General features: G+C 39.9%; 1 protein-coding gene across 1 annotated transcript in view; it reads right to left on the bottom strand.

The window, feature by feature from the left end:
* The window catches only part of CHD6 (chromodomain helicase DNA binding protein 6), an 83718-nt gene that overhangs the window by 57010 nt on the left and 14471 nt on the right, over positions 1 to 12237 (bottom strand). The window contains exons 10-12 of the mRNA XM_080925641.1: positions 11505 to 11760; positions 10075 to 10285; positions 2846 to 3041 (exon numbers count right to left, since the gene is read on the bottom strand). Of these exons, the coding sequence (XP_080781767.1) occupies positions 2846 to 3041; positions 10075 to 10285; positions 11505 to 11760 (663 nt within the window). The remainder of the gene's footprint in view (positions 1 to 2845; positions 3042 to 10074; positions 10286 to 11504; positions 11761 to 12237) is intronic.

The raw sequence follows: 12237 nt of genomic DNA, 5'->3' as shown, positions 1-12237 counted from the left end.
GGTATATGCAAATATATACATGCAAACAAAATATCCTGAACAAGAATAGTTCTTGGGAAAGATCTGTAGTTTTCTTCTTTTTCATCAGTATTAGGATCTCACTTTGGCCATCTTCACAGCTGATTTAGCTACAGTCTTGGCAATCAAAGGGTGGGGTGAAGCTGAGTTTCTGGCTTTCCCCCACTTATATTGTATATAAGTGCCCATGTGCAGGGGAAATGTTATGAGGAATAGAAGTATATTTGTGCATCACTGTAGATTTAGAACTGTCCATCTATGTATCACATTGACTTTTCAACACACCAACCACTTCCCAATAATTATCAATCCAATTCTTTGTCTTTAAACTACCCTGTACTTTAATGAAACTTTAATAATAACCAATAAAATTGCAACAGGTGGATCAGAAACAGCGAAGCTAGTCTGGAAGACCAAAAGCCAAAAGCATAGAATTCTGACCATGATTTGAGCTGTCACTCTCACTGACTCCCCTCACTCATTACCATTTGTGATGTTCTGCACGCAAGCTGCCACCTAGGACCACGTCTAGTATTGGGCTTCTGGGTCTCTCCATTAGGCTGAGAGTCAGAGGACGCTCACAAACTGACAGCACACTGAACAACTTCACAACTTCAGCATGACTTCATTAATATTCTTTATCTTTTGCCAAGTCCCTGGCAATACATATTAACATTAGCCATCCCAAAGTGTCTCCTCTCTTCTCAACTAATTCTGAACAGCTCAACTCACTTCCTTTGGTTGCTATACATGCAGATCACTCATCTTAGGTGACTTCAGCTCTCCCTTAGGTAAGGTACTCTCTTGTTTTACCTATTCAATGTCAATGTTTATAATCCATTAGGAGGTGATGTGATTCTGAAATTTCTGCCTCTGGCTTTATGCTTCCAGTTTCCCTTCAGGAAGTTCCTCTTGACATGTCCAAACTGGCCACTTGTATTTAGTTTCTTATACTACTCTTCTTGACATTTTGTCTTACAACAATCTAGTGTTGAGTATGTATCACAAAGGAACATGGGACTTCACAGCTGCCAAGGGCTCAAGAATTGATCTGTCTAGTGTTGGTCAACCATTGGCAAAGTGCCTGAAGCTAACTACTTTGTGGCTTTTCAGGTTTCTGTCACCAACTTATTTATAGCCAGCACTGTGACTTTATTGAGCAAAGGTAACATACATGGGCATGAGCTACATTCAATAAAACAAGTAAGTGGCAGCCACAGACATAATGCTTTCCTAGTTTTTGTTTTGTTTTAAATCTTGGATACTTTTAGCTGCTGGGAATTGAACTTAGGGCTTTGCATAAGCTAGGCAAATGCTCTTTCAATGACCCACAGCTCTAACTCCAAATTAGGCTCTTTCATAGAGAAATCACATACTAGTTTTTGCCTTTTAACTTTAATGTGGAGAATATGCCACTTATTTAAAACTGTACTTATAAAATTTAGCAACCCATCTTTGAATCTACTATCCCTTGGCCAGGACAAAGAACTGACAGTAAATTATTTATAACCACCAGTTTAATTTGAAGCCAGATATACTGAACATAGTGCCACACAATTTACTTTGTGATAATTTATCATGGTATTTCTCCTAAGTTTTAGCCAACTTAAAATGTAAAACACTGGCTTTCAACTACTACACTGGTTTCATCACTCAAAGATTACTTAGACTCATTAAAAGAAAAGGACAAGAGAGAATGACTTTGTGGAAGAGAGCAGGTAGGAAGGAGGGAAAGAGGTCCTGCCCTTCAGCTTGATATTCTCTTCCTGGTATCCCTTCTCCTGCAGCACCCCCTGGAGCCCCTCTTGAGTTAAATGAAACAGTAGCCTCCTAATATTTCAGATCAATCTAATCAAATTCAGATTAGATTATGAGCCTATACATACTTCCCACCCTGCACACTAATGATCTTAGCCTTGGCAAATATTTCAAGATTCTGTATACATTAGGATGAAGATAATTGTGAATAATAATGGATATGAGTCTATTTTCTAAGAGTTTTTCTGAGAAGTTGAAAAATGCTATGGTTGAATCACTATACATTCTGGTAGCTGCACTGAATTAATTTTGAAACAGAACCGATGAACTCCCAAGAGGTGCTTAGCACTACATAAAATTATGAGAAGTCCAGCTTTTATTACACTTAAATTTATTGTGTGTGCTTGCCTGCATGCAGACAGTGTCAAAGGGCAGATGGAGAAAGCTGGTTCTCCTCTTCAAACCATGTGGGTCCTGGGCATCAAACTTAGGATGTCAGGCCCGGTGGCAAGCACCTTCACTTGTTCATCCATTGTCCGGTTCCTATGCTTAACATGTTTTTCAATGATCTTAAGTCACATGTTATTTAGTTTGACTGCAATTGGAAAATAAAATCTACAAATCCACTGAAGTGGACACACGTAACTTCTGACATTTGCATCAGAGGGCAAACAGGCCAGTGTGAGCACCTGTCCCTTTGCCACCCTACGAAGCTTTCCCATTGTTTTTTTTGTTTGTTTGTTTGTTTGTTTTTTTAATTTTATTTACTGTAACTGACATGTGACATCAAACAAACTGAAGGGAAAATGCTAGATATATAAGTCTGATAACAGCAGTTCTAGCCTGTACTTGGAGGCTATTACTGAGAAACATCACTTCATTTCAACTAAAGAGAGAGAATCACTCTGATAAGTGGGAAGGGTCCACACCTACTTTTCATTTAGTTTCTTTTCCTAGCCAAATTCCTAAAAGCATGCAGCACAGCAGACAATCTATACTAAGCCAGACGTTGTTATGAAATTCTGGGAGTCAGGGTAGCTAAATAAAGAGTTATCATCCTAATGGTTACCTGCAAGTCATTTTGTGGGTTCCAGTCAGAATCAAATATGATGCAGGTATCAGCAGCTGTGAGATTGATTCCCAGGCCTCCCGCTCTGGTGCACAGAAGAAAGACAAAGCGGTCTGAGTCTGGCTTACAGAACCGGTCGATGGCTGCCTGGCGAAGGTTTCCCCGTACTCGCCCATCAATTCGCTCATAGGTGTATCTGAGGGACCCAAATGAATGAAAGCCCAGGTGTTAATCATGGTTCAAAGGACAAACAACCAGGAAGCTAATGCTCAATGGCCTCAAATACATCACTTCTAAATTTGATCAGATGACAACAGTCTCTAAGGAATCCCACCCCTACAGAAGAAGCAGAATAAAATTTCGCTTAAAAAAAAAGTCTTCCTAGTTAAAAAAAAAAAAAAAAAAAACCCAACCCAGCCACTTATAAATCAAGGATGCCTACAAGACTTAAAACCACAAAGTACTGAGCCCCAATAACTTGTCCAAACAACTTATTCTCACAAATTTCCCAGTTTACACTTGCAAAGAATTTTCCTGGGAGAGAAACAAATATAAGCCTTAACCACTGACTTCAGCAATGCTCATAACTGGGCTCAGAGTTCACTTCGTTTTCCAGTTACTCAGCGCACTTGCAAGTGGTAGGGAACCTGTACTGCCAGGCTTGGGCTGTGAACTGGTCGGTTTCTCAAAAAACGTTCAAGGTACAGAATAAAATCTCCACAGAAAGAAAGGGTTTCTTCAGGAAGACTAAAGACCATGAAGAGGACAATGGTGTGAGGTGGAGGGCACCTGCTTCAAGAGACCAGAAAGATTTGGATAGCATGGTGGGGTAAAGAAAAGAGTATAAAGAACAGAAAATAAAGATGTTCACAGACATGTTGCTACTGTCCATCCAGAAAACAGAACAAAACACAGAAGAACATTTATGTGTATACCATGAAATTAACAAGAGCAAAAATGCACAGCAACAATCTTATTTTTCCTGTGTCTTTTTAAATGCTTTCTGTTTACCCTACTGACAACAAGTGAACTTACAGGGATACATCACTCTGGGCACCGAAGCTGACAAAAACTCAAAGGGGAAGTAGAAGTACTAGGAACATTCTGAGAAAAAGACTGAGCCTGGGAGCTCAGTGATTTGAGCACTGGTTGCTTGTGCAGAGGACCCAGTCTGATTTCCCAGTAACTGTAGTGGTTCACAATCAGATGCAACCCCAGTTCCAGGGTATCTGGCATAGTCTTCTGATATCCCTAGGCACCGGACATACACACAGTAAACAGACATGCTTGTAGGTAAAACATCCTTATACAAAAGTAAGCCTAAAAAACTGTTTTCAAAGAAAAAGACCAAGAAATCTGAAGCCTATTAATGCCAAGACCTTGAATCAATTCAGAAACAAGTCTCTAAGTCCAGTGAGATAACTGGTTAGATTACATAAAGACTCCGTGTGGGGATGGCTTTGGAAACATCAACACTGCCCTATTTGGCCAAGAAAAAATACATGTAAAGAAACCAGCCAAGGGAATGAATGGAAAGAAACCTAGCTGATGAAAACTTACACTGCAACAAAGCAAACAGCAATACAGAGACACCGTTTTCCCCTCATACACTCACAGGGCAACCACACACACAAGTGTGGATATGGTCTTTGTTACTGTTTTAAAATTAGAATATATCAAAGAATAATGTTTTATGGAGCCATAGTATTAATGCCAGGAGAAGCTGGAAACAGGCTATTAAAAAGACTGACCAAAGAGATTTTATGACATAAGATGAAAAAGTCTAAGGATTAGATGTAAATATTTTAATTTAACACTTGAAACTCTGACTGAAGGCAGACTCAGTATACCTAAATATCAAAATGGCGCTGACCAAGCAATGCTACACTCTGTACTGGGTTATGTGTGATGGGGCAGAAGCAACCCAGAACCTAGTGAGAAGACAGGGCTAGGATTCTATTAATCAACAGCCTCCTTTCCTTCTATGTCAATAAGCAATGCTACAGGAACAGAGGATGGGGATCCTATGACAAGACACCTTTGAACATCCAGGAGAAGCCAGAGGCCTGTGGGTATTACTTGGAATTGGCAGAGCATTTGGGAAGGAAGAAATCAACAAAGAGGGATGATGTAGCTTGAGAGGTGGTGGTGTGTGTGTTTTCCTCCATAAAGTAGAAAGCATCCCAGCAGCTGTAATGTAACAACAGCTTTCAGACGGTATGTGTGTATAATGGCTGAGACAAGGATTCTCATGGTCACTTGTTTAGTTTTGAGGGAGTGCTCTTAAAAAAAGAACTGAAAGTGGATTATCTGAACTGTAAAATCACTCTGCACTATCCCTGCTTCTAAGCCAGATGCTGGCCGCGCTCCCACTTCTTTATGAGAGTCTGGCGTAATTAATGAGGACAAAAACCTAATGGACAGCTGGTGCAGTAAAGACGCTCAAGAACAAAGAAAACCTTGAGGACTAGTAAGTTTAAATGAAGAAATCGGACATCACACCAAACTTCAGCAATTAAACCTCTGTAACAACTGTGCTGAATGAGATTCTGAGAAACTGTCCTGTCAACAAGAAGCAGGTGGCACTCTGGAAAACCTCTGAGAGACAGGTTAGGGGTAGGGATGACAGATTTCTGGTACAAAAATTGTTGACCTCAAAAGGGAAATGAACAATATTCTTGTCTGCCAGCAGCAATCAGTTTATTATTTATCTATAACACAGGTATCAGCAGGTAGGTAGGTGTCCTCCATATTCATTATTTATTAACACATAGTGCACATAAATGGCCTAGGAAGATACAGAGAGAAGCATGTTTATTTTTTCAAAGATATCAATCCTTGTCTACTTACTGTATAAAAGTTCAATAAAATCCTATTGTGAATATATCTCTCTTCTATCTTTATAAAATATACATATATGTATACAAATACATTGCAGTTGAGGTCTAGAATGGTCACAAGTAAGTTTAAAGAATAATTCTGAAGTTCATCTAGAATAGTGAGAGGAAATATAAGATTTAAAAAAATTTTTTTATTTATGTGTCTGTGCGCCTGCCACAGGTGTACAGGTGGCTGTGGAGACAGAGAGGGTGTTGAGTCCACTAGAGCTGGAATGATAGGCAATCATGAGTTGTTCAGTGAGGGTGCTGGAAACTAAATTTGGGTCCTCTGTAAGAGCAGCAAGTACTCTTAAATACTGAACAGTTTCTCCTGCTCAAAAAATAACCACAGTAAAGAAAGAATAAAAAGAATGAACATATACCTAGAATTTATAACACTTCAGTAAATGTTCTCAGCAGTACTGGATAATAAAGGTCGGTGGAAAGATGTCCTATTTTATTAAATAAAAACTGGACAATTAGACTTATTTGGAAAGAAAATAAAGTTCTATAGATAATATTGCTCAAAATGAAAGGCAAAAAGAATCAGCCTTCAGGCACAAATGAGGATTTGTCCAGGGTGTCATGCTACATATTTCCTATTTTCAAAGAAAATCATAATTCTTAACTGGAACACAAATTAAATTAAACAGTGAAGGAAAAGCAACCTAAAAGAGAGCTCAGTAAAGACTTAGACTTCCCAAGTCTGTTCATTACACTGAAACTTGCTATGAAAACAAAACAGCACCCTCAACAGTTATGTCTACTTTGAAGAGTAAAGTATTTATACATAGCAGTGCTTTGGCAGTGTGTCTGTGATCTACAGTGATCTACCCAACTGTTCTGTAACTGATGTTCTGTTGGATCTGCTTTAGACCATCAGTTTCTTCCAAGAAGAGACAGCAGGTCTCAACAGTTCTTCCCTCCAAGTTTCTGCCATGGTGCTCAGAGGACTTTCCTTATCACCTACTCTGACTCTGAAGAATCACCTATGCGTATTAAGCCAGCACTTCCCTCAGTTAAGCCTGTTATTTCTTTCCGTATTCTTTCTGGGAAGGAATTTAATTTATAAGGACAAACAATTTTAAAACATAAGTACATTGCTAAGACATCTGAGACCTATATTTCCTATTTGTGAAGAAAAGATGTGTAGTACAAACTCTTATGATCTAATGAACTTTTATCCTTGCAAACACATTCTTAAAAATCTATTCCAAATGAATTAGCAAAATGCTCTAACTCTATGAAGAATTGGGTTGGAATTTTGATGGCGATTGCATTGAATCTATAGATTACTTTCGGCAAGATGGCCATTTTTACTATATCAGTGCTGCCAATCCATGAGCATTGGAGATCTTGCCATCTTCTGAGATCATCTTAGATATCTTTCTTCAGAGACTTGAAGTCCTTGTCAGAACTATTCTGAACAATAAAAGAATTTCGGGGGGAAATCACCATCCCGACCTCAAGCTCTATTAAAAAGCAACAGTGATAAAAATTTTACAGTATTGGTACAGAGATAGGCAGGTAGATCAACAGAATAGAACTGAAGACCCAGAAATGAACCCACACACCTATGGTCACTTGATCTTTGACAAAGGGGCTAAAACCATCCAGTGGAAAAAAGACAGCATTTTCAGCAAATGGTGCTGGTTCAACTGGTGGTCAGCATGGAGAAGAATGTAAATTGATCTGTTTTTATCTCCTTGTACAAAGTTCAAGTCCAAGTAGATCAAGGACCTCCACATAAAACCATATCCACTGAAATAGAAGAGAAAACAGGGAAAAGTCTCAAACACATAGGCACAGGGGAAAATTTCCTGAACAGAACATCAATGGCTTATGCTCTAAGATCAACAATTGACAAATGGAACCTTGTAAAACTGCAAAGCTTCTGTAAGGCAAAGGATACTGTCAATAGGACAAAATAGCAACCAACAGATTGGGAAAGAATCTTTGCTAATCCTACATCTGATAGAGGGCTAATATCTAATATATACAAAGAACTGAAGAAGTTAGACTCCAGAGAACCAAATAACACTATTAAAAAATGGGGTGCACAGCTAAGCAAAGAATTCACAACAGAAGAATATGGAATGGCTGAGAAGCACCTAAAAAAATGTTCAACTTCCTTAGTCATCAGGGAAATGTAAATCAAAACAACCCTGAGATTCTACCTTACATCAGTCACAATGGCTAAGATCAAAAACTCAGGTAACAGCAGATGTTCTCAAGGATGTGGAGAAAGAGGAACACTCATCCACTGTTGATGGGATTGCAAGCTAGTACAACCACTCTAGAAATCAGTCTGACAGTTCCTCAGGAAACTGGACATAGTACTACTTGAGGACCCAGCTATTCCACTCTTGGGCATAGACCCAAAGGATGCTCCAACATATAACAAGGACATGTGTTTCACTATGTTCATAGCAGCCTTATTTATAACAGCCAGAAGCTGGAAAGAACCCAGATGTCCTTTAGCAGAGGAATGAATACAGAAATTGTGGTACATTTACACAATGAAGCACTACTCAGCTATAAACACAAACTTCATGAAATTCTTAGGCAAACAGATGGAACTAGAAAATATCATCCTGCGTGAGGTAGCCCAATCACAAAAAGAGCACACATGGTATGTATTCACTAATAAGTGGATATTAGCTCCAAAGCTTGGAATACCCATGATACAATTCACGGACCATATGAAGCTCAAGAAGAAGGCAGACCAAAATGTGGATGCTTCAGTTCCCCCTTAGAAGGAAGAACAAAATACTCATGGGAGGTAGAGAGTGAAAGAGACTTAGGAGAAAGAGAGGAGGGGGAGGGATTAAAAGGGGGCAGGATCAGGTATGAGAGGAGACAGGGATAGTATACAGAGGGTCAGGAATTTGAACAGAGGTATGTAGCAATAGGGGATGGGGAACAAGTCCCAGATGCCAGGAAAGCAAGAGGCTCCCAGGACCCAACAGGGATGAGGTTAGCTGATACTCCCAACAAAGGGCAGGGAAAACCTATAGAGACCATACCCAGAGGTTAGGCAAGGACCCTGGTTGGGGGATGGGGCCATTCACCCTTCTCAAAAAATTTAATCCAGAATTGCTCCTGTCTAAAGGAAATACAGGGACAAAGAGTGGAGCAGAGACAGAAGGAAAGACCATACAGAGACTGCCCCACCTAGGGATCCTTCCTATATGCAGCCACCGAACCCAGTTACTATTGCTGATGCCAAGAAGTGCTTGCTGACAGGAGCCTGATATGAATGTCTCCTGATAGGTTCTGCCAGAGCCTTATTGATACAGATGAGGATGCTTGCAGCTAACCATTGGACTGAGCATGGCGATCCCAATGGAGGAGTTAAGAGAAAGGACTGAAGAAACTGAAGGGGCTTTTAACTCCATAAGAAGAACAACAGTATCAACCAACCATAGACCCCCCCCAGAGTTCCCAGGGACTAAACCATCAACCAAAGAGTACACATGGAGGGATCCATGGCTCCACCCATATAAGTGGCAGAGGCATCGATAGAAGAAGCCCTTGGTCCTGTGAAAGCTGGTTTCCTCAGTGTAGGGGAATTCCAGAAAAGGGAGGTAGGATTGTGTGAGAGGGAACATCCTCATAGAAGCTGGGGGAGGAATGATGGGAGAGGGGGGAACTGGGAAAGGGGATAACATTTGAAATGTAAATACATAAACTATCCAATTATAAAAAACTAAGGAAAAATAATGATCTTTCAAAAAATCTATCATCATCTTCAGATCACTGGTATATTACAGTCAAGAGAATCTAAAATAGTATGAGACCAGGGCAGTTCCTTCATGAATCTAAATAATCTCCATGATAGCAGACTCACATGTATAGTCATGACAGATCCAATGAATTATAGGGCTAGAAGCAAAGAGTTGGTACCGTCATTAGTATCACAAAGCCTCAGGAGCTACTGAGCTAACAATTCTTTCTGAGTTGTCGGCTTAAGTACTTCAGACACTTAAGGAGGTGGCATCTTCCTGCACATACTTCCATCATACCACACAAGAACATTACTAAGTTATTTTCTAAGACTTTCCTAATGCTATTGCATTTCTATTTCTTCCGATTCAAGTTAAACATAAACAAGCGTGGGATTTTTCTTAAGCAAAACAGTGACTCTACATTATAAAAGCTATGAATTTATTCCAGACAGTTAAACTTGAGACGACTTGGTCCTAAGGTTAATAATGGACTTTAGTCAGTCTTTTTTCAATGGTGAATTTTTAATGGTGAATGTTCTGTTGTTAAGACCTATGTGAGTGGATGTTAAAGAAATATACTGCACCACTGTAGTGGTGGGTGAGTGTGCCGTTGGAGTCTCACCTCCTCTGGATGAGATAATCTTCCAGGATGTCAAGACAGCGCACCATCTGAGAGAAGATCAGCACTTTGTGGCCACCTGCAATGAGCTTGGGGAGAAGCTTGTCGATCAGCACCAGCTTTCCTGCTGCCTGGATCATGGCCTGCAGTTGGAAGTCAGAGGCTTCAGAGTTGTGGGCTTTCCTGAAATCTTCCAGAATCTTTTCCTCTGCCCCTAAAAGAGAATGGGCAAAAGCATTCTTAAGATGTAATTAAAAACTGTTCTATGTTTTGTAGATTCTGGGAAACCAGTGAATCCTGACTTAACTACTTGACTGGACCAGCAGTTGGACTTTAGGCGTGGTTTACTCTGCACCCTTATGAGTCAAGTTTGCTGTAGCAGGAGAGCCACCTTGCTTTCCTAGAATTCCCTCTAGGAAACACAAAGTCTGAGATGTCAAGTTCTAACCCAACGTACTCAGGTAAAATAATTATCCAGAGTTTGCAAAAATACTTTCATACTTATTACTGCATAATTAGCTATAAAAGAACTCAAGCCAAGGCTAGTGGGATGGCTCAGTGGTTAAGAGCACTGACTGCTCTTCCAGAGGTCCTGAGTTCAATTCCCAGCAACCACATGGTAGCTCACAACCATCTGTAATGGGATCAGATGCCTTTTGCTGATGTGTCTGAAGACAGCTACAGTATACTCATATAAATAACAAATAAATAAATCTAAAAAAAAAATCTAAGCTACACTACAATTAGACTTCCCCCAAAAGCTTTAACATCCTCCTCCACAACAACAGAAAACCCCAAAACCAAAGCTCTTTGAAGATGGCTCAGTTGGCAAGGCCTGAGTTTGACCCTCAGCACCACATAAAAAGATTATGGTAGCATATGCCTGTAATTCTAGAATAAGGGAGGAGGAGAGGAAAGGAGGATATATTCTTGGGCTTCCTAGCTAGCCAGTCTAGCTAAATCGGTAAACCCTTGATTGTGAAAGATCCCGTCCCAAAAACACGAAGATACTAGATGTGGATCTATGGTACACACCACCACACTGCTGCCGCCACCACCACCACCCGTTTTCCAGTTAGTAAGTGTAACTAATATGACTGAACTTATATGCAGACTTTAATCTCATTGCGGCATAATCATTCATTCAACGAAGCAACACACTTCTCTATTTTCAAAAGGAAAGTCTGGGTTAGAGTATGGTTCATAAGGGCAGGTCTACAGAAGCCATGCAGAAACAGAAAATCCACAGAAATTATTATATTATTCAGGCAGATCCATCAACCTCTCTGAAGCTCTGTTTTACACTGTATAAAAAGATTAAAATACATTCTAGTCTAGTATATATTGCACTTGCACATAGGCCTTTCTTATCACTGGCTTTCAGCAGAACCCAATGCCTGTCCTGAGTTACTGCTCCCAATTGCTGGACTCACCATTGATCAGGTAGGGGTGGTTACAACATTTTCTCAGCTCCATCATAGTATTGATAAGATTGGGCATGTTGTGCTGATTTGCACCTTTGGTCAGGAAGGAAAAGTTTTTCTCTAGGATAGCACGATAGTACTTTTTCTGGATATTGGTCAGTTCTACTTCGATGATGGTCTCTTGCTTAGGAGCAAGGTTTTTCTCCACATCATCTTTCAGGCGCCGAAGCATCATTGGTTTTAGAATAGATTGCAATTTCTTTACCTGTTCGGGAAAAGGAGAACCATTTATTTGCCCCAGTCTGGACTAAGTGATTACTATGGTGTGTCAACACTCACTATGTCTTCAATATCATAGTATTGAGGATAAAATGTCAGAGACTGATCCCTAAAAATGGGGACCTTACAATAATATCTGCAGGAAAAAAGGGATATATGGTTTCAATCCACAAATTATCAAGAACCTCTGTGGCAACCATTTAAGTAAGATAAAAAGGGAGAAGGAAGTCAGTACCTATTCTCTAGGATGGAGAAAACAAACCTTTCTTGTTCTTTTTGTAACACACACACATGCACAAAAGTTATATGAAGAATATTTTGTCATGTTAGAAGGGACAAATGATACATTAAGAAGGAAGACTAAGATGCTGAAAAGGACAGAGTTAAGAACGTGGAGGCCGTTTGAAATGGGGCTATCCTAATGCCTTTTAAGTAACAGCAGCAGTATTTGTGTTTAGAAGCA

Source organism: Micromys minutus, assembly GCF_963924665.1.
Source record: "Micromys minutus genome assembly, chromosome: 11".
Lineage (NCBI taxonomy): Eukaryota > Metazoa > Chordata > Mammalia > Rodentia > Muridae > Micromys > Micromys minutus.
This window is presented reverse-complemented; position numbering and strand designations above follow the sequence as displayed.